The sequence below is a fragment of the Syngnathus floridae genome, chromosome 17 (assembly GCF_059516105.1).
Source record: "Syngnathus floridae isolate MCC-2025c chromosome 17, RoL_Sflo_1.0, whole genome shotgun sequence".
NCBI classification, from domain to species: Eukaryota; Metazoa; Chordata; class Actinopteri; order Syngnathiformes; family Syngnathidae; genus Syngnathus; species Syngnathus floridae.
The window spans coordinates 11,689,626-11,715,148 of NC_142429.1; the positions used below are offsets into that span (position 1 = coordinate 11,689,626).

At 44.1% G+C, this 25,523-nt stretch overlaps 6 protein-coding genes and 1 long non-coding RNA gene across 13 annotated transcripts; 2 read left to right on the top strand and 5 right to left on the bottom strand.

Annotated features, from left to right (window-relative positions):
• Window positions 1-402: 402 nt before the first annotated feature.
• Window positions 403-11,660, bottom strand: LOC148384595 (sodium-dependent neutral amino acid transporter B(0)AT2-like). 3 transcript variants are annotated; one of them, XM_088356731.1, is made up of 17 exons: window positions 10,246-11,660; window positions 10,025-10,147; window positions 9,609-9,734; window positions 9,124-9,422; window positions 8,996-9,041; window positions 6,400-8,461; window positions 4,397-4,616; window positions 4,046-4,203; window positions 3,474-3,600; window positions 3,221-3,396; window positions 2,958-3,068; window positions 2,647-2,888; window positions 2,391-2,568; window positions 1,776-1,977; window positions 1,540-1,699; window positions 1,133-1,295; window positions 403-1,023 (listed from the first exon to the last, which is right to left on the bottom strand). In XM_088356731.1, the coding sequence occupies exons 6-17, from the start codon at window positions 6,400-6,402 to the stop codon at window positions 673-675; spliced, it is 2,091 nt and encodes a 696-aa protein (XP_088212857.1). In that variant the 5' UTR covers window positions 6,403-8,461; window positions 8,996-9,041; window positions 9,124-9,422; window positions 9,609-9,734; window positions 10,025-10,147; window positions 10,246-11,660; the 3' UTR covers window positions 403-672. The 3 variants fall into 3 exon arrangements, with proteins under 3 accessions (XP_088212857.1, XP_088212856.1, XP_088212855.1); XM_088356730.1 differs by having other exon boundaries at window positions 9,609-9,836; XM_088356729.1 differs by having other exon boundaries at window positions 6,400-6,703; window positions 9,124-9,836.
• LOC148384596 (epidermal growth factor receptor kinase substrate 8-like protein 1) lies at window positions 7,947-11,541 on the top strand. Of its 3 annotated transcripts, XM_088356734.1 has the most exons (13): window positions 8,299-8,485; window positions 8,550-8,608; window positions 8,843-8,972; window positions 9,111-9,199; window positions 9,270-9,344; window positions 9,423-9,571; window positions 9,637-9,807; window positions 9,886-9,994; window positions 10,064-10,186; window positions 10,272-10,398; window positions 10,618-10,786; window positions 10,952-11,084; window positions 11,279-11,541. In XM_088356734.1, the coding sequence occupies exons 1-13, from the start codon at window positions 8,335-8,337 to the stop codon at window positions 11,348-11,350; spliced, it is 1,557 nt and encodes a 518-aa protein (XP_088212860.1). In that variant the 5' UTR covers window positions 8,299-8,334; the 3' UTR covers window positions 11,351-11,541. The 3 variants fall into 3 exon arrangements, with proteins under 3 accessions (XP_088212858.1, XP_088212859.1, XP_088212860.1); XM_088356733.1 differs by having other exon boundaries at window positions 7,964-8,485; window positions 10,952-11,541; XM_088356732.1 differs by having other exon boundaries at window positions 7,947-8,485; window positions 9,886-10,186; window positions 10,952-11,541.
• Window positions 11,661-11,814: 154 nt separating the features above from the next.
• Window positions 11,815-13,448, bottom strand: nme4 (NME/NM23 nucleoside diphosphate kinase 4). The gene is made up of 5 exons (XM_088356750.1): window positions 13,282-13,448; window positions 12,615-12,745; window positions 12,439-12,540; window positions 12,118-12,230; window positions 11,815-12,038 (listed from the first exon to the last, which is right to left on the bottom strand). Exons 1-5 carry the CDS (start codon window positions 13,397-13,399, stop codon window positions 11,921-11,923), a joined length of 582 nt encoding a protein of 193 aa, XP_088212876.1. The 5' UTR covers window positions 13,400-13,448; the 3' UTR covers window positions 11,815-11,920.
• Window positions 13,449-13,698: 250 nt separating this feature from the next.
• Window positions 13,699-21,391, bottom strand: xpo6 (exportin 6). Its single transcript, XM_088356727.1, has 24 exons — window positions 20,670-21,391; window positions 19,967-20,057; window positions 19,606-19,718; window positions 19,188-19,385; window positions 18,950-19,109; window positions 18,759-18,836; window positions 18,154-18,679; window positions 17,878-18,004; window positions 17,666-17,775; window positions 17,474-17,582; window positions 17,300-17,392; window positions 17,156-17,225; window positions 16,921-17,080; window positions 16,740-16,832; window positions 16,447-16,591; window positions 16,184-16,330; window positions 15,900-16,089; window positions 15,658-15,813; window positions 15,456-15,570; window positions 15,159-15,330; window positions 14,930-15,091; window positions 14,708-14,806; window positions 14,400-14,630; window positions 13,699-14,318 (listed from the first exon to the last, which is right to left on the bottom strand). The coding sequence occupies exons 1-24, from the start codon at window positions 20,670-20,672 to the stop codon at window positions 14,217-14,219; spliced, it is 3,450 nt and encodes a 1,149-aa protein (XP_088212853.1). The 5' UTR covers window positions 20,673-21,391; the 3' UTR covers window positions 13,699-14,216.
• On the top strand, window positions 20,298-22,910 carry LOC148384599 (uncharacterized). 2 transcript variants are annotated; one of them, XR_015853203.1, is made up of 3 exons: window positions 20,298-22,363; window positions 22,435-22,549; window positions 22,625-22,910. It is a non-coding gene; the product is annotated as an uncharacterized LOC148384599 (long non-coding RNA). The 2 variants fall into 2 exon arrangements; XR_015853204.1 differs by having other exon boundaries at window positions 20,312-22,363; window positions 22,475-22,549.
• Window positions 21,534-23,245, bottom strand: antkmt (adenine nucleotide translocase lysine methyltransferase). Its single transcript, XM_088356746.1, has 5 exons — window positions 22,632-23,245; window positions 22,458-22,562; window positions 22,174-22,314; window positions 22,023-22,073; window positions 21,534-21,949 (listed from the first exon to the last, which is right to left on the bottom strand). The coding sequence occupies exons 1-5, from the start codon at window positions 22,791-22,793 to the stop codon at window positions 21,725-21,727; spliced, it is 684 nt and encodes a 227-aa protein (XP_088212872.1). The 5' UTR covers window positions 22,794-23,245; the 3' UTR covers window positions 21,534-21,724.
• Window positions 23,246-23,493: 248 nt separating this feature from the next.
• hirip3 (HIRA interacting protein 3) lies at window positions 23,494-25,381 on the bottom strand. 2 transcript variants are annotated; one of them, XM_088356745.1, is made up of 6 exons: window positions 25,263-25,381; window positions 24,794-24,875; window positions 24,418-24,723; window positions 24,163-24,310; window positions 23,987-24,085; window positions 23,494-23,877 (listed from the first exon to the last, which is right to left on the bottom strand). In XM_088356745.1, exons 2-6 carry the CDS (start codon window positions 24,797-24,799, stop codon window positions 23,702-23,704), a joined length of 735 nt encoding a protein of 244 aa, XP_088212871.1. In that variant the 5' UTR covers window positions 24,800-24,875; window positions 25,263-25,381; the 3' UTR covers window positions 23,494-23,701. The 2 variants fall into 2 exon arrangements, with proteins under 2 accessions (XP_088212871.1, XP_088212870.1); XM_088356744.1 differs by having other exon boundaries at window positions 24,418-24,726.
• Between the last annotated feature and the right edge of the window lie 142 nt (window positions 25,382-25,523).

Consider the following 25,523-nt stretch of genomic DNA (forward strand, 5'->3'; position numbering starts at 1 on the left):
TTGCTCTTAAAATTAAAACATTTATTTTACCGTCACTTTTTACAATACTTACCTGGACCCAAGTGTTCATACTGACAAGAAATGAAGTGAAATGATCACATACTGAGAATAAATAAAGCTAAATGTAGTATAAGTCAATTCAAAATGATTCAATTAAAAAAAGATCATATGTAGTACTTGAAAATTTGTAGGATTTTTTCTTAATGGAAAAATAATTAGTATTAAAAATTCTTCAATTCAATTTTTTTAAATAAAATCTGCATCTATACAACAGGAATAATTAAATTTACACTATCAACATAGGAGGTGAAACGTAAGAAATTCATTTGCACTCACGTTATTACGTCTACAAGTATAAACCGCCATGCACATCGATCGCCCCAGACATTATCAAGATCACTCTTACCAAATAAAAATGTTCAATAAAACTTCAACAGGAGGAATAGGAGGTGGCTTTGACCCAATGTTGGTCATTTCACAGATGCAGGCCGCCAGACCTGAGAGAGGGAGTGCTGCGCTGTAGTGTGGGTGCTCACAATCATGGCCAGTCATAGCAGCTCCTTTAATTATCTTTTAAGGCAGCATGCTAGTCATGCGCGCATGTCTCGCTTCTTCGCTCGCCGAAGACCTACACTTGAAAACTTTCTTCTACCCTGACGGGACCCCATATCCTCACACTCCCGTGTCCTGCTCCTCCCCGTCCTCCTCCTCGTCCTCCTGCTGGGGCAAGAGGTGGTAGTGTTCGCTGCCCACCGGCAGGAACGTCGTCCTGGGACAGACGGCGTCTTCTTCTGTGGTTGCTTGAAGGGAGTTGAAATCCAGCTGTTCGATGGAGCTGCACTTGACGTATAAGTCGCGGTTGATCTCCTTGCCATCGCCCTCCACGGGGTCGGCGCCAAGAAGCCTGCGGTTCTGCACTGTCGAATATATGTACCCGATGGGTACCGGCAGGCTGGCAAAGACGATGAGCAACACGATCATAGCCAGAGCCCAGCTCGGGTATTCCAAAGTCATCTCAGAGGCCTGTCCAGAGAAAGACATCCTTATTTATGGACCACATACGTGGATGCTATCAGTAAAAAAATATAGTTTGCCACATAAGGGTGAAACATCGACTGAAATCATTTCTTACCGTGCTTTCATTCCAGGCGGTGTATGTGGGCCCTTTAAAGACCATTCTCAATAAACTGGCAGCCAGAAGACCAATCATGGCCAGTAAACACACATATTTCCAAAGATATTTGTACACCACTGGAGGGCGCCATTTCAGCATGTCTTCAATATCATCAAGGAAGCTGCAATGCAGTGCCACCACAATTAGAAGATAATCTATGTATGGACCCTTCACAAACAAACAAACAAACAAACAAACAAACAAACAAACAAACAAACGAATAAATAAATAAATTGTAAAATTGAAAAAAAAATTCTAATTATTTTTGGGCATTTTTGGAAGGACTAACATCTGCAATGTTGATGCATTCAATCAGTGCATAGTGACAAAAGAAGTTACAAAAACAAAAGTTCTTCATTACTTACCGATCAGTGCCATAAACCCAGGAGACGCTGATGGTTTCAAAGATGACAACAATGACTAAAGGCAGCGTGGCCGAGTAGTCGTCAAACATGGCCACAAAGTAGTTCCCCGATCTCTGAGTGAACAGAAGTCCTAGCAGGAATCCCAAAGCACAGCTGCACACTGAAAAACAAAGGCAAACACTGACACCTGGAACAACCAAAACATGCCGTATTGTCAGTCCGTTGGACTGGCGTACCAGTGAGTAAGGTGCGGTGGCGTCCCAGCAGCTGAAAATTGTCCATGAGAGGCGTGAGAATCCCCTGCATGGTCCCAAACATGGTGCTCATGCCCAAGTTGAGCAGCATGAGGAAGAATAGGGCTGACCAAAAGGGACTGGCTGGGAACAGAGCCATCACCTCAGTGAACGCTATGAAAGCCAAGCCTGTGCCTTCCACTCCCTGAGCGAGAACATTAGATAAAAGTTAAGTGATGTTCGTAAATATTTGATCTGAAATGCAACAGAGGTGATCACCGCCCAGTTTCCACGCTGAACGACATCGGAAAATGTCGTTTCCATATTTGGCCTCAAGACGACTCAGCGGGTTCCTCTATGGAAAGTTTACATTTCTACATAAACGATAAAGGCTGAATCGAAAAGACGTTATTTATTTAGTTTCTCTGCTCGCTCGTCTAACACAGCTTGCTTCCGTCTTTCCTGGAAACCTTCGCCCAAGAAAACATGTCAGGTTTCATCTTGCTACGCTACACCACGTATTTTAGCCATTTCTGGAAACTGCGATTCCTTGTTCGTTGTCGCAGTCCACCAAGTCACTTATTGAACTTCTTTTTTTTGGTGTAAATTCCCGCTCACCTTTTTCATCTCCTCCTCCAGATTGCAGTCTGTAATGTTGAGACCCATGGAGGCTCCATAGTGGCCGTACCATTCTCTGTAGTCCGATACAGACACGGAGGTCGGCTCGCTCACGTTGAACCTCGGCCAGCCGTGCTGGTCGCCCTGGATCCACATGTTGCTTAGGAGGCCAACGTTTCTGAAAGAAAAAAAAAAACAGACCTCACATAAGAGTTTTTCTTTTTTTCCAACAATGCAATCAAACTTTGATCCATACTCAGCCACGCAGTCCTTGGCGATGTTCTTGGCCCGGAAACCCAGGATGACAAAAACAACCAGCGAGGCCAGGACGGACGTCATGAAGTTGATGGCCGACACCATCAGAGCGTCTCTGTGGCAGTTATTTTGGACCGGATTATAGGAGGAATACGCAATGACGGAGCCGTAGCCCAATCCCAGGGCAAAAAACACTTGAGTAGCAGCCTGCCGCCATACTTGCATGTTCCCCCAAATCTCCAGCTGAGAAAAAAAAACTCCGGCTCATTCCATTTCCAGTGAAGCAAACAGAATATGATAAAGCGTTCTTACTCTGGGATAAAACATATACGTGATTCCTTCTATTGCTCCATCCAATGTCACGCCTCTGATGAGGAAAATGAAGAGCACCACATAGGGAAAGACCGAGGAGAAGTACATCACCTGAAGTTGGGAACATGAAACCATTTTAATGTGATGATGCGGGGCAGGGCAGGGCAGGGCAGGGCAGGGCAGGGCAGAGGATTGTTGGCACAAGGGACACAAGATACATTTGCAACACAAAAAGTCAACAAAATAAAATGTGTGCTCTTCACCTTTGCAGACGACTTGATGCCTTTAATCATGGCCAAGGAGACGATGCTCCACGCGGCTAATAAGCAGCCCGTCATGACGGAATTAAACTCTCCCGATTCCTCGATGGAATTTGTGATGTTCAGAGCTTTCCGAAACCAGAAATAGGATGTCGCCGAACTCTCCGCGCATTCTCTCACTGCAGATGAGAGCAGACGAGGCTTATAGCAAATATCAAATTGCATTTCTGGTCTGAGCGGACACAATCCGGTCTACCTGTGTCATTAGTGGCCTCATCGATGGGACAGTTCTCCCACGGTAGAGGATACTGGAAGGAGTTGCCCATGTAGAAAAGGCTCCATGCAATAATCACATTGTAGTACAGAGCCACATAAAAACAAACCTGAGGAGAAAATGATGTCATAGATCACATGTAGGTACTTACAGCGGATATACAAATTCCACTCTCTGCTGGAAAAGCTAGGGATGGAGGAGAATTCCCTTTGAAAAAAAGAAAAAAAAAAGTCTTATAGCTCTGCTAGTGCAACACCCTCATTTTCCAAAGCCACGTTTTTGTGCTTTTGTGATATGTTCTTGTTCGCGCTCAGTGCCAGTGGGAGAAACTGTTACGCAACACTTCTCATGTTACAACCACTCGGCAGCCTCTCGTGGTTTTACTCACAGATTGTCCAAGAGAAAGCCTTGAGTGGAGGCTTTTCCAGGAAAAAACCCCAAAACAAAAACACAAGCCCAACTCGTCAATATCACTGAAGCCAAACATACTTTGCACGACGGAAAGAGGCAGCGTGTGGGAACGCAATCAGCCAGCCACTTCTATAAATTCTCACCAAGCAGCTGGAGTAGCCGATGCCGGCCAGTTTGGGGGAAATGTGCTTCCACACGCCGATGCTTCCTTGCCGGATGCTCTGTCCGGCTGCCAACTCCATGAAGAAGAGGGGAACGCCAACCACGGCCAGAAGAAAAACATACAACAGCATGAAGGCCCCTTGCGAGGGAAGAAAAGAAAATAACTTACTTTTAGAGCTACCAAAGCACATCGCTCTTCAAATAGAGACCATTGGCAGACATTTTCACCCAAGGCAAACAAAGGCCAGGATGAGGCGGCCATTTTGCATTCGCACAATCGCAGACAGCAAAATAAATGATGTAAGATATGTTTGACAAAATGAAATACTCACCGCCACCGTTCTGATGGCACAGATACGGGAACCTCCACACGTTCCCCAAGCCAACACTAAAGCCCACCTGGGCCAACACGTACTGGATCTTGGAATCCCAGGCTGGCCTGTCTCCATCGCCGGCTTCGTTGGCGTCGGGACTGAGGGCCAATTGAGACTGGGACTGATTCTCAGTCAACCATGCGCCATCCTCGTCTTCATTCAGCGTCGCTTTCCCTGTCTTGGGATCGAGAAGAGAAGTCAACAAGTAGAATGTTTCTTTACTATAACGTGGCTCATCATCAGTAGCTTTGTTTGAATGCATTTCTTTACATAAAGTGTGGAGATGAGTCAAACTATATATAAAAGTGTCTCTTTCTATATTGCAAATTTGTTCAGAACATATAGCCATGATAAATGGGGGTTTACTGCATTTGTCTGTCAGCTCATTTAAGGGGCCTTGTTTTGGTTATCACAGCATCACGTGCGTGTGTGCGGAGCTCTCGTTCTCGCCGCCCACCCGTCATCTGGCATGTGAAAAAAAGCACATGAAGACGTAGACTGCCACTCCGTTTGGTACACAAACAAGCTGGGAGGGAGGGGGGGGGGATTCGATTCGGAGGCCCATCTCAAATATCACCTTTGCAGCAGATAGAAAACGTGCAGGATATTATTTGACTGGCATGAAATGTGACTTTGCCATCCAAAATAAATAAACAGCAAATTATTTGAGTATGTAGGAACTCGGAGGCTCTACAAGTTGACTGGAAAGCGTTCAAACACTTATCCCGTAAGCAGAGGCTATTTGGAGAATGGCAGTTATGAACTCTTAAAATGGATGCTAGCATGACATTGGTCAAGCCTGTGGGTGTTGCCGAGGTGGAAAAGGGGAAGGGGTGCACGTGGCCGGGAACTAAACTCTATTTCGCTAACCTTCAAATTACTGTTTTGAGACATTATGGCAATTTGTCATTGTGCTGCTCAGCCCTGTCCAAATTTAAAAAATGATACAAATGTGCTTTTGCACAGCAAATGCGCCGCTACACGTCATTTAAAGGCATTCAAACTGTTGCGGCCATTGTCACACCTATGTGTGCTTTTACGGACTTGTCTTCAGCCTTCGAATGTCAAGGGCACCCAGGAACAAAGAGGGCAAATGACTTATGTCACCATGCCCTGTGCTAAGTGCACAACATTGTTGCTTACCACTTCCACTGAACTGATCGCCTTCGTGGAAGAACATAAAAATACAACATGAATCTGGAGCTGGATTTTAAAGCACTGAAGAATGTTATTGTGGTTTGCTGCGTTGAAGAGAAATTGCGCTGAATCATACTGAGGCTTGTTGCCAATGTTACTTTATTTAGAGTGGCACAATATTGGCACCTCTTCGTATGATGCGATGCGGTTAGACACCAATAGAGGGGTGGGAGGCAAAAAAGGAATATATGCTACATTGTACCTTTTCGTGGAAGAGCAATTATTTTTTTACCATTACACAGGTAGATGACAAATACGCAACAATTTTCAGACCACTTAAGAAGTCAAATTGGATTACTATGGCATTGTAGTAGAGAATCACTGCTGGAATTATCAATTTACTTTTTTTTTTTTAATTCAAATAACAGTTTTTTGAATGCATTTTATGTGCCTTTTTTATTTAATTTATGAACAATATGCTTTAAATTAATAATTACTGTGCATATTATCATATAGCTTAATGATGAAAACGTTACTCTTTTAAAAGTGGTGCCCAAGTATTTCTAGAGGTAGTACTTGATGGAAAAAAATTGAGAACCATTTCGTATGAACACGGTACACGTCTAATATTCCAAACATTATTGCACCAGTAGAAGTATTTCCAGAACAGCATGTTCTATTCCCACAAATTGTATCTAGTAATGGTATGCAGCTTTGGTCGCTTGGTCAACCACAACGAGAACAACATGTGAGCAAGAGAAGGCAGCAGCATCACATTTTCAAGTGCGTGCGTGTGTGTGTGTGTGTGTGTGTGTGGGAATTACCATAATTGACAGCACGCTCCAACGACGCACTCAAGTGACAAAACGATCCTGATCTTGCTTTTCCTTCAATTCTTCTTCTTATGACAATTCTACAGTAGTTCTCCTGAAAACTTGTCCTTCTCACCCGAAGGACGTTTCAATTAGTTTCTTCTTGATAACTTGAGTTGCGTCTGGTCACTTTGGAATCGCCACGCGGTCACTCACGCGTTTGGAGCAAACCAAATAAGAGCAGGCGAGAGCCAGGGCAAGTGAGAGCTGACTTTTACTACAGCCAATGCCCACGTTGCAAGCTTTGGAGGCTGGCCTACACGAAAATACACACAACTTCATTGTTGCGCAAAAGCAAAAGCAGAACAGCAGAGAGCGCTGTTGCACGATGTAAAGTACAGCAAGTCACAAATGGACCTTCCCTTCTGTAAAAATAGAAAAAGTTATTTATTGGGAGCACGTCATAAAAATGACACCTTTAGCAACCCCTTAATAATAGAAGAAGAGAATATTTTCATCAAAACGAACCAGAAATATTAGCACACAAAAGATGAATGAAAACAAAAGAATGTAAATAGAAACTAAACATTTGGCAGGTGATCAGTTTTGAGAACAGCTTTGAAAATGTAAAGCGCTTTTTAGAGTGTGTATTTTCTCACAGCCAATCAAGAAAAAAAAGATAAACGGCTATACAAACTAATAAATGTCAATGCGACACACTTCCTCGACTTAAATGTCTTCCACTGTTTACATTTTCAGATCAGGTCAGTTCTACAACATTCCTAGGAAATCACACTGTCCCATTATTGGTGCGCTATTTTTAGACCAGGCCTGAGAGTTACTTATGTGGTCCTTAGGGTTTTTTTGTGGAAACCATCATTTTGAAAAGGTAGTGTGAAAAGCAGCATTAAGTTATATTTTAGTTGATTGTCAGGCTCGGAGTGATTGATCACACTTCACTGATTAATACAACACTTTAGCGTATGGGACAAAGTTTAAAAAATTGAAAGCATATTTATGTAGGTATGCCATAATTTTGCCCATCCCTGTGGAGGTGGTCATCATCACGCAGTGAGGTGGGAGGAAGAGTAAAAGCGGCATTGATTTAAGTCCGACTCGTTTTTCTCGTTTGTGCATTTCTGGAGTAGGTGGGACGTGCTCGTGTAAACAGCCTGGCTCAGTGAGTGCAACTACATTTGTGTGACTTGGACTTAAACACGCAGAGGACAACAAAAGGTACAGTAATGCATCCAATGCTTTGTAAATATGTGTGCGTGTGTGTGTGTGTGTGTGTGTAATGAGTGAGTTTGGCTGGCTCAAATGTTCTCACTTTCATCAGTAAAATGTGTGATGAAGCACTGCATGATATGCTTTGACAATTCCTCCTGCCTACCTTGAGAGAAGGAAGGATTTGTCTTAATTGTCTAATACAAAGGCAGTGAGGATGAGCCAACGTTGGCATTATTCCAGGATGAGTTTTTTCCTCACTGAATTTAGAGAGGAACTCTCTGGAGGATTGATTGTGTCATCCACATACCAAGCAGCCAGTGTCGGTGGTTTTTCCTGTAGAGTGGAGCTGGCACTTTCGAGCAGCAGGGTTTTAAGATTCTCGACATTCTTCCAGATTGCCTCATCAGTGTCATCTTGTTATTATATCATATTGCAATGTTTTATTGAATGAGATTTGGAGTGTGTATTGTTAGAAAGCAACAAGTTGTACTTCACTGAAATGGTGTGTTGAATATACTTATTTTGTGGTTGCACAAAAAAATCTGGATCCAGATGATTTTATTTTGTGCATAATAAGATTGAAAAATTGTCTCAGTGTTGAATAAGATTTTTTCAGGTATAGATTTCTTTTTCTAGGGGCTTTTTGTTTTTATAGTACCTATTATAATTGAATTTCAGAGTTTGTTCTGTTTTAGAGGCTTCCCCACGCTGCAAAAAATGTTTTCAAATGTTTTATTTCTAACGTATCAGATGTCGGCACGACCTCCTCCAGTGATCCCTCGAAAGCATTCGGGTGTCCGAGTCATGCCGGTTCCAAAACGGCAAGCTGCCTTGGATGAGCTCCCTGAAAACGCCGATTCCGATAAAGGTATTCTGGACTCATCTCTTTTGAAAAAAAATTGCATGTGTAACTGAATTTTTACTGTACTCAGAGAACGATGCCAAATTCGAGTCAAACTCTGCCTCACAAGTGAATGAAGAAAGAGAAGTGGTAAGTGCTAACCAGTGCGCCGCCCTAATTTGCATATTCAATTTCCACCTTAGCTCAAGTATGTCAAACTTGTTTTCATTGTTTGCCAAATCATACTTAGTGAGGCCCTCTGGGCATGGATTTTATAGTGGCTTAGGGTTAGAAACATCAACAAGTTAAATCAATCATTTGTTTTTGTAGCATCAATTAAATAAGCTGAAGGGTAAACTGTCCTCCCTCTCAATCCCTCACCAGGAAATTCTGAACCACTGCTTTGACGACATTGAGCGCTTCATGGTGCGTTTGCAGCAGGCGGCCGACGCGCAGAGCATTCTCAACCAGAGGAAGAAAAGAAGCAGGAAGAGCAAGAAGCAAAGCCAAGAGTGTAGGTAGCAAGCACAACTTTACCTCCTGCTCCTGCTGCTGCTGCTGCTGACACTTTTTTTCTTTGCCACTGGAAAAAAGTTGTTTTTTTGTACACATTCAAAATGTAACGATTTTATTTGATTGTATTGGTTTATAGATGATTTGATTACCATGAAAGCGATTCCTCCGTCCCAAGAAGAATTTGTAGACCTCTTTCAGAAAATCAAATACTCCTTCAGTCTGCTGGTGAGAAGCCACTTCTCTGATAAGTCGCTCTGGAAATATCACGCGGGTGACTATCAGCTGGTTATTTTAGGATCGTCTCAAGTCAGCCATAATGGAACCCAGCGCTCCAGAGTTGCTCCATCACATCTTTTTCCCACTGGAACTGGTGAATCCACGTCAGGTTTTGGATGGTGGGCTTGTTCTCTGGCATGCTTTGACTGACTGACTGCTGCCTGTGTCACAGCTAATGAAAACCACAGGGGGGCCACAATTAGGGGGGTCCGTGGTCAGTCCTGCATTGACCACTGGAGCCGTTTCGCTGCTCCAGGAGCATCTGACTGCGGAGGAAAAACGGCTCTGGACTGAGTTAGGCCCCAACTGGACTTCCCCCTGGTACGTATGGTTTTGTTTTCCCTTCTTTGTGTCTCACCACTCATTTGAATGAACCTTTCCTCCAGTTCCGAGCTCGGTGTGTCCGTCCCTCCTTACTCGCCCGTCTTTCTGGACGGGTGGCAGCCGCAGGCGTTCGACTCGTCCGGTTTGCCTCTGGAAGATCCTGTTGAGTCGCAGCACAAACGAGACGCAAACGCGCCGACTGAACACGCGGCGGCAGGCCCCGTCGATGAAGTGTGAGTACCCAAGATTTGGCGGAAAATGTCTGAGACAAGAGACCATCAGAAGATAGATGGAAGAACCTATCATTCCAGTGAAGGAAATGGACTTCCACCAGCAGGGGAGAGAAATTACTACTGCACATACGACTTTGTGGCAAGAAACAGCAGCGAGCTGTCGGTGCTGCAGGGAGAAACACTGGAGGTACAAAGACAATTAAAAAATGGAATGTACCTGCACCACAGAGGAATTCTTCAATTCCAATCTTTGCAGGTCATCGAGTCATCAAAGAGATGGTGGAAGTGTCGCAATCGCTTTGACCAGATAGGATTCGTTCCACATAATATCTTGGAACCGCTGTCGGCACAAAACAACAACAGTGGAGAAAAAACAATGGCACGTGTCCAATTTTGCATCCATTTGTTTCGGTTCTGCCAAAGTTCCTCGCGACTTACTTTATTGCTTCTTTTGTGCATTGGAGATGTCACCCGTTTTGTACAAACCGTTGAGTCCAGTTGGCACTTCTTCCAGCGTGATGAGGCCAACGGCGAGGTCTCAGAGCATGTTGTCGCGTTCTTCAACGATACATGGAGAAAATGGAGATCGAGGTAACGGCTAAATCAATGATGTTACATTAGCAACAAATATAGACAGATAATATAACAACCACAAGCATATATTCTTTATCCTCTGTGAAGATTGACAAACATTACTGTGGCTTATATCCTTTGCCCATAGGGAACGCAGGAGGGCATGCCAAAAGTAAAAAAAATGTTTTACACTGTAGAATTGAACAAATCTGATTATGCAAATGCGTATTTGTGCAGTACTGATCATGAACGACGAGTTTCTCCAACGAATGGCGCAGAAAAGAGCCTCAGTCAGCCATCCTCCTCTCATGACGTCTCGCTCGTTGGAAACTTCTCTGGCGCTGAACTACCAATCTTCAGCATCTGAGGTGGAGGCCTGGCTCATAGCAAAGGGCTTCAATCAGCAGTAGGTGGCTGCTCACTTTTAACACAGGGAAATCCCTCTGCACTGCCCTCTAGTGTCAAAATGTCTCAACATTCATCTTGAACTTAATTGAACCGAAGGGAATGAACGGCAGGAATGTGCAGAGAAAGCAATTTTACACTTTGCTTCTCCTTCCTCCTCTGTTAGGACGGTGCAGCGTCTGGGCGTTTTAACCGGGGCGCAGCTTTTCTCCCTGAACAAGAGGGAACTCTGTGAAGTGTCTCAGGCTGAAGGGAGCAGAGTGTACAGTCATGTTATGATGCAGAAGGTCATTCTTGAGGTGGGTCAATTTCATAGTATGGAATCGGTCACTGTTCCTTCCCATTTGGCAAATAGTGGGGTTAAGGTCCCAGAATGTGTGTCCGGACTACTCTGTATGTTTACAAAGCCAGTTTGTTTGCCTAACCTTGACTTGCGCGTTTTGACCGAGCGAATTGTTAGCGACCTACTTACAGTGACATACATTTCCCTCAGGATGCACGAAAGGTCTCCGAATTGGAGACGGCCATGGAGAGGCAAAAGCTGAAGATTGGCATGCCGGAATGAGTCGGCGTACGTGTTTAGACAACACGTCATAAATGTGAATAAAAGCAAAAAAATGTTAGTGTTATACAAATAGACTGAGATACGTTGCTAGAAACCCATGAAATGTGCATTCTTAATTTCAAATGACTGTTGAATTTTAGTGCAACTTGCTTCGGCTGTTAACTGCTGCAAATAAACATATTTAGTTTTAATTTGGTATTCATATTATAATTGCTTAATTGACTATAGCGGATGCATGAAGACAAGAACATGGCTGATTTTAAAAGCAATTATAAGATACTTAGTATGTTTATCAAGTTACGTTGCAATTATTGACAGTATAAAATGTAATTTTACATCACTACTTGTATTTTAAAATGTTCACTGTTCCCTCCTTGCATGCTGACCTCTGAAATTCTAAACTGATTTCCATCCAATAAGACAAAAGCTAAATGCAATTAAATGAGAAAAAAAAATCTCCACTATTTTGTTTGTTTGAACCAACAAATTTCCTGAGGTAAATTTATTACGTAAATACTGTACATCTTTTTCTAAGGACCTTTAAAGCAGCGAACGGCGACAGAGGTAGCGTCACTCGCATGTTAACGTCTGGTCCAAGCAGTCCCACTTGACAAGATCCTTCCCCTGGAACCAGAGCTCAATCTCCCTTTGGGCTCCCTCCAGAGAATCGCTGGCATGGACCACATTCCTTTGCACAAAAAAACCCAAAACACAATGAGTCGGCCAGAGATGAGAAGACACACCCAGACATGAATAGGATATTTGACCTGCTGACATGAAGGCTGAAATCTCCTCTAACGGTGCCTGCTGGGGCCGCAGCAGGGTTGGTGGGTCCCACCATCACTCGAGAGGACTGGACCGCATTGTGCCCTTCCCACACCTGGAGTTCAACCCAAAATGAATATTTATACAGTGGATCGTTTTAGAACAGCTCACAAAACTCAAGAATGAAATTTCAGCGAATAAATCCTCTGTCTTAGTTTTTGAACACTTGGGCCTACGATGCTACTATATTTTTAATGTTGCGAGAACCATAACAAAGGACTTTAACGTCTAGGAATCTTCAGGATGTTGTTTTGGGCTCTTACCATGGCAACCACAGGCCCAGAAGTCATGTAGTCCACCAGACTGGAATAGAAAGGCTTCTGTGTCAGCTGACAGTAGTGTTGAGACAGCAGCTCCTCGGACACCTTCAACACATCCAAAACGCAAACTACAACTAGTTCCAGTGAACACATGTACGTACATGCAGTGGAAGATGTACCTGCAGCATTTTCAGGCCCACCAGCTTGAAGCCCCTCCGTTCAAAACGCCGGATGATCTGCCCCACCAGACGACGCTGGACGCCGTCTGGTTTGACGGCAATGAGAGTCCGCTCCTTCACATTGGCCACACCTGCGATGACGTTACACATTTCTCATTCAAATGTGGATTTGGGATTCTGGATTGTGTGTAGAAATCAAGGAAAATAGTGACATCCATTTTAGGATTCATTTTTCAATGTCAGTTTATAATCAGATCATGGTATTCTTGGCATGGCTCAAAACTAACAAAGACCATGTTAGACAGGGGGAAAAAAGTATTTGGGGTTAAAACAAACTTCCAATGTTTGCTTGTAGAGAAGAAGTGTTCCCATGAACGGAAAGCTGCATGCTGCCAATTAAACATACATGTGACAAGAAGACTGACTGCACACCAACAGAATTTTGAGTCTGGCCTGGGAGTTTAGTCTGAATAGCGAAGTTTGAATTATTTTAGGAGGTGCTGTTGGTCTAGAAGGGGGCAGGAAAATGGGATGGTCTTGTTGGAGAAGATAATGGAGAAGTGTGGGTCAGGTGCCCTACACGAGAAATGTATCATCTATGAGAAAAATTATGTCACCAACACACTACACAACAGGAAAAAAAAAAGTAAACAAATAAGCTACTTACTGGAGTTGCTCCGGAAGTGAGCCAGCGGCACAGCGGGGAAGCGAGCAATCACATTTCTGGTAGTTTGCCTGCTCCATGGAGACAACAGTGGGAGGAACATAACTCGTTGCAACAACATGCTCGTGCCTTAGAGTCAGCTGCCGCAAACGACAGACTGGCAATTTAAACTCAGGAACCCCCCCCCCCGCTACCTCTCCTGACCCGCTTGGACTGTTGACGGTCTACAAACATTTAACTCAAGTGATGCCAGGAGTACGTCGGCTGTTAAGACAATTGGCTTGTTTCATTTATTTGTTGTGGGCTAAAGTTCTTCCAGTGGTCATAGACTGCCAGTGTTTGTGAGTTTTAGTTCCAAATCTCAGTTAATAATTAATAAAGCTGAAGGTTTTTGTACGAAAATCTATCACAGGAGTGGTATTTACCAAAAAAAAAGCACTTTATTAAATCAAGCAAGTTTTGTCTTTCAGAATGGAATGATGTCAAAGACTAAGTTGAGAGTCTGTCTCCTTTGGAGATGAAAAAACCTGAAGGCAAAAACGAACAGAAGCAGACAATTCAAGAACTCAAAATGAGTTAAAAGTGCTCAGTCCCAGCTCGGCGGGGCGGCCGAGACGAGGGAAAGAAGGCCTGGCTCAGAGTGGTCCGGGTCTGGGGCAAAAAGACAAAAAAATAAAAATAGCCAACTGCAGACCAGGTGATCATTTTCTACCAATGAACCATTGGCGACATAAGGTGGACGCTGCTTTGAACAACAAGAAAAACAACGACAATGCGCCAAATGTCTACAGTAGAACTCAAAGAAAAAACAGCAGCATCCGCAACCTTCCTACAACCTTGAGCACGTGAGCGAGTCAAAGCCATGTTTGGAGTGTTGGGCAAATTGGTCAGCGCGGGCGCTCCTTAATGAAACGTCCCGGTCAAGTGGTTCAGTCGCGCTATAGCTTGATGGTGCCGGTGGGCAAGCTGCTGTTGCACAGTCGGTAGTAGCGGAGGTCGTTGACCAGCCGCTGCACGCTCTGAGTGAACGAAGGCAGGTCCTTTGGAAAGGGGGGAAAAAATAAAGACATGTTAATTTGGGGTCGGGGGGGGTCGAGAAGTTTCAGGCTGTTTGTGCTTACCCGTTCTATCTTGAAGTTGCGTGCGAGGACGGCTCGCTGGTTGGTGTCCACACCCTGGCAACCGTTGAGGAACTCGGGCATGAAGGCCGAGTAGAAGGCATCAAAGTCCACGGAGGCCATGTTATAAACGGCCAGGGTGATTTCCTCCTGGAGTAGGTCGTGACTTTTGTGGAGAAGGACCTGCAGCAGCACGTTGATGAAGTGGAAGAGCATGGAGGTCCGGAACAGCTTCTAGAGGGACACCAAGCACCGGCATGTATCAGACGGATGAGTCGTGGCCTATTACCGCTATGACTGCTGCTCCTTACTCTGTGATACAATTTGTGCTTGCTGTTGAGGGACTCCAAATAGGAGAGATTCTGCTTGAAGATGTGGATGTCGGGCTGCAGGAAAGACTGGCCGAAAGCCTGACGGAGACAATAAGGCGCAAGTTGCGTCCCACTTGAAGATTAAAAATGTTACATTTGTCGTAAAAGCTATAAAATGGTCCCGTGGCTAAACGAAGTTGCCACCAGCATCATAAAATGTACCTGCATGGCAGCTGTGAACTGGGCCTCGTTCTCCATGGCGTCCTCGGGCGCTCCTCTTTGGACACTTGTCAGAATAGAAGTTTTGAAAAAGTACCTCCAGTTTTGGTGAAGTATTTGGTATAAAAGCTCAAACATCTCTGCTTTGACATCAGGAGAGGACCGCTGCCAAAAGATCAGCGTCCGTTAGCAAACGAATGCTAGTTTTGAACACTTATTGCTTCCAACTGACCTCTGCCACAACTGGGTAGACCTGCTCCATGCATAGAGAGAGAATGCTAGGTAGAAACGGTTTGAAAGCCTGACCGGGTTCTTGTACCACCACCTGCAGGATTTTCAAGAACTTCTGTACCACTCGACACCCTGCGCTGCCCTCCTGCAAAATACTGGCTGCCAGCTGCTCCCTAAAACACACACACACACATCATGACATCACTTTCAATGAGTAACTTAAGTCCCTCAGCAATCAAGCAGTTTGACTTCTACGCCAGTCCTTAAATCTGGACAGCACACAAGCAGATTGTTGAACCTGGTGAACAAGCTGAGGAATGTTTGGAGGATCTGTCCAGTGAAGGCGACGCCCATTTGGACTCGCAACGCCTGAAACAGCGTCAAGAAGAAGGCCAACATCTCATCGGTCACATCTGAAAGACAGAAAGAAAGAAAGCGGGACCATCGATAAAACCATCTTTTTATAATTCAGAGGAGGAGAAAGAGAAGGAAACACAAACCTGGTTGCTGAATGAACACGGGAAACAGGCTGAGGGACACTTGGACCGACTCCTGCAAACTCTGATAGCAGATCTGACGGGATTTGGTGGACTCTCCAGATATGCTGTCCACTATGTCTCGAAGGACAGGCAAGGTGTGCTGTATCACTGCTTTTACTGATTTTAAAAAAATAATACAAAATTTAGTAGGGCAGGAAAAAACAAAAAGTTCAATTGGCAGTAAAAGAGAAAAAAAGGCCTACAGTCGTGCATTTCTGGTCGTCGTGGAGTGATGTTCACCGTCCCTCTTAACATACGATATTGCCTTGTGAGGGCCGCCAGCATGTTGGCGTGGCTGCTGGAGCGCGTCTGCCACTGCTGCTCGTTCTCTGGTAAATTGGGCCACGGGAGAAGCAGCATGTTGGACAAAGCCCGGCAAACCAGCAAGTGAGCCTGTAACGACGCAAACGTAAAAATGACAATCCAGCCCTTGCATTGAACCAGTGGGTCAAAGATGATCATGCACGCTTGCGCAACACGTGGTCACCTCTGCGGGGAGCCTGTGAGTCTGATTCTCGGTGATGAGGTTAAAGATGTTCTGAACAGCAGGCAAAGTCACCATAAAGACGGGTCGCACCGTCAAGGTTATGGAAAGCATCAGATGGCATGCGCACATCAGTAACTTCTCCGGTACCTGCACACAACAACAACAACAACAACAACAACAACTGTTAGTCATGACAAAGAACTTTTTTTCTTAGCCAAGAAAACATGATTATTGACATCATATTTAGGATCAGGAAAGGTTACCTTGGCAGTGATAAGGGGGCTACTGGCGTCCACTGCAGACGTTATGAGGTTGATAAATTGGCTCTGGTTTTGACTGTGGACTTCGCTGTAGAACTGCGCCAGCCAATGAGAGTAGGCTTGCAAAGCAGCAAGGGCCTGTGCATGTCTGCAACACACACACACACACACAGATGCAAATTGATTTGATTGATTTTTGTAACTGACACGAGCTGTGCGTCATTAGCTTTCAGCAGGGCCGTCGTGCATTTTGAAGATTTGCATGCGAGTAGCAGAATATTTTCAATGTTACTTACACATCAATGAGGTCTGGTTTGAGTACAGAAGGCACTGCGGTTTCCAGGTCGTACAAGCTGGTCTGGGACCCGTAGCAAGTCACTTCTACCAGCCTGAGGAAAGAAAGAAAAAAAAGCATCACAAAAGTTTCGTTTTTGTTTAGCTGAGAAAAATGATCAATAAAGAGAAGCTCTGACACACCTCTCAACAACTGCCAGGGCGTCGGTGAAACGCGCTGCAAAAATCTCCCCGATGAAATGTTCGGCCAAGCGCCCGACGGCTTGGAGAAGGGAGCTGAGGTCCCTGAGCGAGCAGTGGAGTCGCCGGCAGTCATTCTCAGCGGTGATATTTAGCCTGCGACCTGCAAGGGTAAAGTTTACATTTGAGCACGACAACACACCACCATGATGACGTAACCGTTCAAATGCTTTCTTACTTGTGCCAGTGGTGACGATAAACTGCTGCAGACCCAAGTACACGTCCAAGTTTTCTTGAAGAATGGGAAACTTATCGGGAAAAATAAAGGAATTAATCGGGATGGAGATCGCAGTCAAACAACAAGTGATAAACCATTTCTTACCAAAGTAGAAAATGCATGAGAAGGGAGCAACTCCATCACCTTGGCAACAACCTCCAGACTCTGACGCAGGTACTTCTGCCATTCAGTCTGTTGCTATGGTAACCAAATAAAAGCCATTATAGTGCAATTTGACAGATTTGCAATTCCTCTGCAGTTTGAAACTGGAGTTCTCACATCATCGTCCAGCGTCTCGTCATCCAGTTCTTCTAACTGAACCTGGTTGTAGCGAAACTGCACGCGGTTCAGAACTTCTCTCAACAGAAGCACTAAGGCGTCTTTGTACCTGCAAGCAAAACAATAAACACACTTTGCACTTGAATGACCTCACGCAAAACAAATTCAGTGGGAATTGTGGAAATGGGGTACCTGTTGAGAACACTTTCTCTGTCGGCCAGTCTGCTTTTGATTTTGGTTGTAAGAAAATCCAGAAAAACACTCCAAATATCCAAACAGGCAAAGTAGCCCTCGTGGGTAGGCTGGGGTGGAAAGACACCAAACAATAGAAGCTTATTGTTTGGACAGCTCCAAGTTTCATGCAGATGTGGAAAATGGATAGCACCAATTGAAAAGTTCCTTACCTGGTTGAAAGTGTACTTGAAAAGCAGGGCAAGGAACTCTACAATAGGGAACTGAGGACTGGACTCAATCCGCCTCAAGTGAACACTGACAAAAAGACGCAGGAAATCGGTGAACTTCTCCAAGTAACTGGAAAACAGAAGAAAAACGGGTCACAGTGCAGCCTCGAATTCAAGGTGCTGTGTTTCAACTAAAAGGGGATGTTGGAATGACACACATGTGACTGACCTTCTAAACATTATGTTGAGAGAAACAAACTCACGAGAGAGACCACAAACCTCTCGTCCAGTTCCTGTAGCCTACTCTTGACCGTGTGAGCGTTATTTTCGCGAGTGAGCCTCTGTAGAAGAAAGAAAGTCTGCTGGAACATGCGCAACAGGTACTCCTCAAAATCCACGGGCACGCAGTTCTTGGACACCAGCTCGTTGATGCAGGTCATGGCGAGTACGCCCAGGCGGGAACGGTCAACCTTGCCGCCCCCCTCGCCCAGTCGCCCTCCGCCGTTTGACGAGGGCGGCAACGTCCCGGCGTCCAGGTGTTCGTTAGAAGACGACGAGGTGTAGGAGATGAAGGAGCCGGACTTGGCTTTGGTCTGAAGATCGCAGCCAAAGCGTGCAAAGTGGAAGATGGATGCCAGCAGAGTGGGGGTGATGTGAGTGGACAGCGGAATCCAGCTGAACAAGTGGGCCAAGCACTCCAAAACCAGACAACACAGCTGCTGGCTCTCGTAGTCCAGTGCCGCCATGGGCTGGCACAGAAGCTTGGAGTATTGACTACCCTGAAACAACGTGCCTAAAAGTTCCACTGGAAGATTGAAAAGAGTGATGGATGAGCTCACGGCTGCATTTGGATTCAATTGACCAAGCAATAACAATCCACCCACCGCATTCTCCCGATGTGGGTGAGGGCGGCGGCGTGGAAGCGATGATACTGTGCTTGTCCCAATACGTCTCCAAAATGCCTAACAAATAAGGTCAGACCGTGAGGTCAAATTTACACAATGACATCACAGTTGCACACACCAATCAGCTTGCCAGCGTCACATGAGCAAACTCGGAAAACAGCCTTTCTTACCTGTCAACAGTCCAAGCACGGTCGGTACCTGATCCAGCAGCAGCTTACGCAGCTCGTCTTTCCTGGCAACGCTCAAGTCTTCCCGAGGACACGCCAGTTCCTCGGATGTGGTTTTCAGCATTACCAGGCCTAACTGTGCCAAAGCTGGGGACTGGATCAACTACAAATGACATCCACCGTTAAGTCCCGCAATGGGCCGGAGGGAGGTAAAGGTCTCGCGAACATCAACGGGGCTTACCTGAAGCGTATTTGTAAAGAAATCGTGATAGAACATGGGCCAGTCCTGGCGACCGATGTCCACGATGACTTTGCAGAGTTTATTCCGGATGAAATAGGGCACAGATTTGTGGTGTTCAAGTAGGAGTTTGGGCAAACAGCTGCGAATTTCCATTTTGTCTTGCGACGCTACACCGATCCACATCTTGTTCACCAGGTTCTGAAAATCAACGAGACAGTCAGTCCCATGACACGATTTAGGGACTTTCTGAAGAACGCTTGACTACGAGTAATCTGAGACATGTTTTTTCATGGTGGGATCAGATTGAAAATGCAGCACAACAGAGCGGCGCACTTGAGGCGGAGAGCCTAACCACATGCTCCACTGAGCTGCTCTACTTTAAACCTCGACGGGGGGGGGGAAAAAAAAATAGACTTACTTCAAATACAGTGAGACTGTACATCATGACGTACTCATTCCGGGTATTAGAAAGGAAGAACAAGCAATGGCGCCACGCTCCAGTCTGCTGTGCAAAGTTATTCAGCAATTCTTCTGTAGAAACAAGGAAGTCGCACTGATCACTTGATAACCCACCAAAGGTGGACTGCGACACGCCATTTGTACACAGTAGAGGAAGTGCAGTACAAAAGAAATGCAAACAATTGTGCACGTAAATAAGACTGCTAAGTATGTAGACAAACTCATTTGTATTTTAAAAAACTACAAAAAATGACTGCACCTCTATTTAAATGGAATTCTGCCAGCGTGCATCGATCCGATTGGATGAAAGGCACACGTACCTATTTCTCGCTTTCTTTCGTTGGTTGTGCAGCTGTGAAAAAACTCCGTCATCAGGCTCTCCAGTGCACGCAGTGACGCCTCGCCAGAAGCCTGATGAATGCAGGAGAAACAAAACAAGACATATTTCTCAAAAACCCACAGAGATTGCATTTCAAGGCCGTATTTGCGTAACACCAAGTCAAACGAGTACAATGCAGTACTTGCAAACATTTATTACAATTCCAGGTGACATGAAGTCATCCATTTCTGTTCCTAGACTAAATGTCAACGTGGGTAAAACGTTGGATACGTTCAGATTTGAAGGCGTATTTTATAAAGAGGCACTTGTGTGGCATGCGTGGAAATTCCTCACATGGGCCACAACTTGCCGTGGCTCAACATGACTAAGGAAGTGTTTAGTTTAGCAAGATGGGCGTCTGTCTTGTTGTGGAATGGCCCAAGGAGCTTTTGCATCCTGTGTCTTACCTGCAAACCGTTACATGATTTAAACGCCTTCAAAGGCCCATGATCTAATATTCAAATGGAACTGGCTTTAGGGAAATTAATTTAACTATTTTAAAACGCAATATCTTTTTTTTCTTTGGCTTTAAATGTGATTTTATGACCCTTGTTAGCTTTTAGCATTAACGACAGGAAGAGGACATATTGCAACAACAAAAACACAAACGTATAACAAGAACAATTCGTGTACATAGCACTTACCATGTTGTGCTACCTCGGATGTGTCCTTGAGTTCTTTTAGTCACGGATTAATTACACTAATAAGACAACGTTAAGTTACCGAGCTAGCCAAAAACTGCAGTTAGCGTTAGCTGAGGTGCAGCTCGCTAACGTAACCGCAAAGGGGGCTCGTCATGGTCTGCTCGCTTTTATTCGCGACTCCACGACCAAAACACTGATATTCACTTTGCACAAAAAAAAAAAAAAGAACATTCACTGACTCGAATCTCGCTCGACTTGTACTGGTTCTTGATTACTAAGCATGTGATAAATAAAGCATGCTACGTGCAACTGTTCTACATGCTCGTGCGATTTCATTACCCGTTGATTTTCTAAAAGCATTTCTTTTAGCTGACATGCACCACTGGTCCCGACCCTGGAAACATGTGCAGCTCTGGTTAGCGTGTTGTGTTCCTGTATCAAGTATCGGGACGCGAACGTCGGTTTAGCCGAATGCTAACATTGGCTAACTCACTAGCTCTTCTAGAAGGATGAAGGCATCGTTTTCGTTCACCGTGCTAGCTTGCCAGATGTAGACATGTCTGGTGCTCGCGATAACTCGACGGAACCGTTGGTAATTAACAAGTGTGCAAAGGTGCACGTTAAATTATGATGACAATTTCGGAATAATTGATATGCTCCTCGCGGTGTTGTTGCCCCCTTCTGCACTCGGGGCGGCGCAGGAATTCGTTTCGATTGAAAATCTCACAGCTCACTTAGCCACTTCCTATTTTGAAGCAGAATCATCCAGTTAAAGGCAGTTTGTGTCAAGTTAGCTAGGACAGTAAAAGCACCAATATCCTTTACTACCCTTCAAAGTTAAACACGTTGATTTGAAGACAAATGCCAAATTACGGTGATGTTATTTTAGCATTTTGCTAACTTTACAGTGACATATTTACTAGTGCCACTTTGCTTTTTCAATTAAACATAGTTACTGACTATGACACATACAAGCATTCATTATTAAAATAACAAATTTACATCATAAAATATATCTCAGTGTGTTCGTTGGGAGGGCACCCTACTATGATCACTCAAGCGGTGTCTGTTTTTTCTTTCATATTAAGGTCCCCATGTGTGCTCTTGTTATTTTCATTGGAAGTGAGCAGTCTTTGTGCTTTCACGTTGTATGCCCAGGCTCTGTCCACACCATGTCCCTCGGTTCTGCACGGTGTCCAGTCACGTATGGGGAAACGGCCAGCTACCACCAAGGCATCATCAGGAAGCTCAGCCTCCATCTTCTTACGCAGTGGCGAAAGCTAAGTAGAAATACATAGCAATGATGAAACACAAGAATAAATAAATGTAATTGTAGCAGTTTGTTCCACTTACCACGCTAGGAGCTAAAAACACAGTAATATTCTTGCATTCGGTCAAGTCCACCTGCAAGGACGAACAAAGCAGTCAGGCATTCTCCCACTCTTCATATGTATAATAATATACTTTTGTGATTCGATGTATCCAAATTTCGAGAATGTCAAACCTTCCATAAATCTTCTCTTCGGTAGGACACGCTGCCATGACGACCCGCTCTCCACGCATGGAAGCGGGCCAGGCGAACGAGCCAGGGGTTGAGTTCATAGCCAACAGCAGAAGTGAAGCCTTGCCGGTGTGCCTCCAAGACCTCCATTGAATGATTTCAAAGACAATAATTAAAACTATTTCTCATTAGTGTGAGTGAATGCACCATTATGAGGTGCATAAGAACAAAACAGACATACAATGCCCTCTATTGACAAAACAGATGTGTTGATAAGATGCACTTACAATGCGACCGTCACCAGATCCTAAATCCACAAGGACCCCTGTTCGACCTCTTAGCAATGTCATGACATTCCGCACTTGGGCGCTACTGGCAGGTATGTAGGGTACCTGGGGGACATAATCAAGAATAACTCAAGATGATAATTAATGAACAATATACTGTCAAATAGACCACACCTGTAACCTCAATGGGACTTTCCTGAAGCCTGGCTGGAGGACTCCTACCCACATAGCGTAAACAGCGAGACCAGTTCCAGCTGCAATCTGAGCAACATCCCAAGTTCGGAGTTCCCTTGTCTTGAGCTCAGCAAATGCATCGTCTGGACCATCGTCATCCATTTCCACCTAACTGGATTTTGTTTGTTTGTTTGTTTGGTAAACCTCACTGCAGAATCAGTATCTTGTTTTCATGGTATTTCATAGACGTGAATAATTATTAAAAGAGCGCTCTATAAATTGTTTCAGCTTGTAATTATGACGTAGACATAGAGCAGATGTACCAATGAGTGGAAATATTAATACGTAGTATCCGTCAGAATAAAAACTTAAAATATATAAAAATCATTCGTAACTGAAGTTACGTCAATAAATGTCAGAAGGGCTGACAGTCAGGTACGTAGTATGTTTTTTTTTTCGTAGGTTATAAGTATTTCAAATGCTAAAATATATATATTTTCATCAAATTTAACGTTAAACCGAAAGTCCGTATTTACTACACATTACATCGCCACTGACCTCCTGGCGTGCGGACACATTAAGTGATGGACAAGTCCGCCTATAAACGATTCCGTCTCTGCGACACTTTAGTTCCGGCACAAAACTTTAGTTCCGGCACGTTCATGTGGACTAATACAGGTGACAATCACTTTAAAAACCGAAAACTGCTTCTTGTTTACTGATAAATGTGATGGGTTAACAATTTGATACACATTTTTAGAAAAAATTGCTCAAATTACCTTTAACAATTATTAATTTTGATCATCTATGTGATGATAATATGTTAATACATTTCCTAATACATATTAATGATTTGACAAAGGGAAATACGTAAACCTTTAATTCTAAAACGTTTTTGCAAATATTGGCATTTTCAAACAATAACTTTATAAAATTACAATGTCATATGATGCTGAACTATCCTGCAGGCTAGCCATGTGGTGCCTCCCTGCTGTAATATATAACATTAACACAATTTGAAGAAAGCAAAGGATTGTCTCTTTCAGAACATTTGCATTAAGAAGCATGCCTCAGTCGCTGTCAGCATCATCACTGATGATTCCCTTTAGGTTGTCCCAGTTTGTTGCCCTTCTACCTCGCTGGACGTTTTCTTCTTCGCTGTCAGAGCTTACCAGCCGCCGGATTGCATTGAGCGGGGATTTGTGTTGCTGCTGTTGTGCAAGGGCTCCTCTTCGTCTAGGTCGGCCTGAGTAAAGGAATTTTGAAAATTCTTAATTGAATCTATTTTTACGTCAATATTTGCCCTATTGTTAAGTCATCTATTTGGAGACCCAAGAAATAATATTTGTAATCACCTTGACAATCAATTATGTTGCTGACATCCAGTTCAGCCAGCTCCCGAGCTTCTTCTTTCTTCAGGCGTACCTTTTTACATTTTTCCAAGGATGGCTGACCTGTGTAAAAGTGTAGTGCGCTAAACAAATGGCCAATCCATATCAGCCGGTCTCAATTATGAAGGTCCCCCACTGACCGTGAACACCAATATCTTCCAGCTCCTTCTTGAGTACATCCACCATGGCGCGAACAGAGCGACATTCACCGAGGAGCTTCTTGTAATTGCGTCTTTCGCCACAGAGAGAAATGTAGCGTTTCAGCCTTACCACCGCTTTGTCATTTTCCTGTACAAACAACCAGAGGTATGTGATTTACGAGAGCACAAGAGCCAAGTTCAAGTTAATTAATGCAATTTCAGTGATGAGATTTTATGGGATGACTCAAAGATCACCTTCTGTTTTTTTGCAGCATCATCTTTGTCTTTTTTGGTCGACTTCTTTTTTTCGCTGCTCTTTATCCGCTTGGCCGCAACTTCATTTTCACTCTCACTTGTAGTGTCATTTTCCGTGTCTCTTTTTCTTTTGTTTTGGATGTCCTCAGCCCCTGACTCACCACCAACTTCGTTCTTCTTGTTTTCGCTGCTCTTTATCCGCTTGGCCGCAACTTCATTTTCACTCTCACTTGTAGTGTCATTTCCCGTGTCTCTTTTACGTTTGTTTTGGATGTCCTCAGCCCCTGACTCACCACCACTTTCGTTCTTCTTGAAAGCAAAATAAAAGATTTGGTTGTCATCTTGACTCATGATGATAACATGGGAAGTTGCATACCTGCATTTTTACCAGCTCCTGTTCAACCACCGGTTTCACCTTGGCCAAATATGGCTGTTTTGAAATCCTCAAATTCAGCGATCTGAATAACACATGGATACATGCAAGAAGCACGAATTACACAGAACCAAGCTTGAGAAACATGTTGATGTCAGTTGTTCATCCTGTTGTGTTGACAGCCACAATGGGTAACCAGCAGGTGTCACTAAAGTACAGCTTCCACCTAATTTGGTGACTATCGTTATTTAACTTATTCAAACTTGATCTCTGATGCAACACATCGTAAATTATGTCATAACTATCACGTTTACACTTGTAATGTGATTTTAGCAGCTTTCGGTTATCGTTGAAGCATTCTGAAAGACCTGTTTAGCTTATTGTTGTGCTTGTACGAGTCAAGTGTTTTTATAAGAGTTATCAGCTACACACTATTCGCTTTAAATACACTTTTAAATAGCCACACGCGTACCTTTAATATTGTTCAGAACGCAGCTGTCCTCGTACAAACAAACTGGCAGACACTTTCGAATTCACACTCACGCGCGTTTAGTAGTGGCGGCAGAAACAGAACGGAAGTGATGTGACGCGATATCCGGTTTAACTATTTACGTAGGCCACATGTTTACAAAATGAACTTGCTGAAATTTACTTTAGTGTTTTTGTTTTACTTTTGATTTTACAGTCATTTGCAAATTATGCACGAGTTTATTTAAAAAACATTCCACCAAAG

Bases quoted from the DNA above. Each gene is read 5' to 3' on its own strand.
- LOC148384595 (XM_088356731.1), bottom strand. The intron at 4,204-4,396 runs GTGAGTATTTCA...TTCCCTCGCAAG, and splicing joins GTGCCATCAGAACGGTGGCG to GGGCCTTCATGCTGTTGTAT. The intron at 3,601-4,045 runs GTGAGAATTTAT...TTTTCTCCTCAG, and splicing joins TCGGCTACTCCAGCTGCTTG to GTTTGTTTTTATGTGGCTCT.
- LOC148384596 (XM_088356732.1), top strand. From the start codon at position 8,335: ATGTTTTCAAATGTTTTATTTCTAACGTATCAGATGTCGGCACGACCT. The intron at 10,399-10,617 runs GTAACGGCTAAA...GTATTTGTGCAG, and splicing joins TGGAGAAAATGGAGATCGAG to TACTGATCATGAACGACGAG. The intron at 10,787-10,951 runs GTAGGTGGCTGC...CTCCTCTGTTAG, and splicing joins GCAAAGGGCTTCAATCAGCA to GACGGTGCAGCGTCTGGGCG.
- nme4 (XM_088356750.1), bottom strand. From the start codon at position 13,399: ATGTTGTTGCAACGAGTTATGTTCCTCCCACTGTTGTCTCCATGGAGC. The intron at 12,746-13,281 runs GTAAGTAGCTTA...ACGTCATCGCAG, and splicing joins TCACTTCCGGAGCAACTCCA to GTGTGGCCAATGTGAAGGAG. The intron at 12,541-12,614 runs GTACATCTTCCA...GATGTGTTGAAG, and splicing joins TGGGCCTGAAAATGCTGCAG to GTGTCCGAGGAGCTGCTGTC.
- xpo6 (XM_088356727.1), bottom strand. The intron at 19,110-19,187 runs GTAAGCCCCGTT...TGTCATTTGTAG, and splicing joins TCTTTACAAATACGCTTCAG to TTGATCCAGTCCCCAGCTTT. The intron at 18,680-18,758 runs GTGGGTGGATTG...TCAATCTTCCAG, and splicing joins ACCCACATCGGGAGAATGCG to TGGAACTTTTAGGCACGTTG.
- antkmt (XM_088356746.1), bottom strand. From the start codon at position 22,793: ATGGATGACGATGGTCCAGACGATGCATTTGCTGAGCTCAAGACAAGG. The intron at 22,563-22,631 runs GTGTGGTCTATT...TATGTCCCCCAG, and splicing joins AAGTCCCATTGAGGTTACAG to GTACCCTACATACCTGCCAG. The intron at 22,074-22,173 runs GTTTGACATTCT...TCGTCCTTGCAG, and splicing joins GAAGAGAAGATTTATGGAAG to GTGGACTTGACCGAATGCAA.
- hirip3 (XM_088356744.1), bottom strand. The intron at 24,311-24,417 runs GTGATCTTTGAG...TTGTTTGTACAG, and splicing joins ATGCTGCAAAAAAACAGAAG to GAAAATGACAAAGCGGTGGT. The intron at 24,086-24,162 runs GTCAGTGGGGGA...ACTTTTACACAG, and splicing joins GGAAGATATTGGTGTTCACG to GTCAGCCATCCTTGGAAAAA.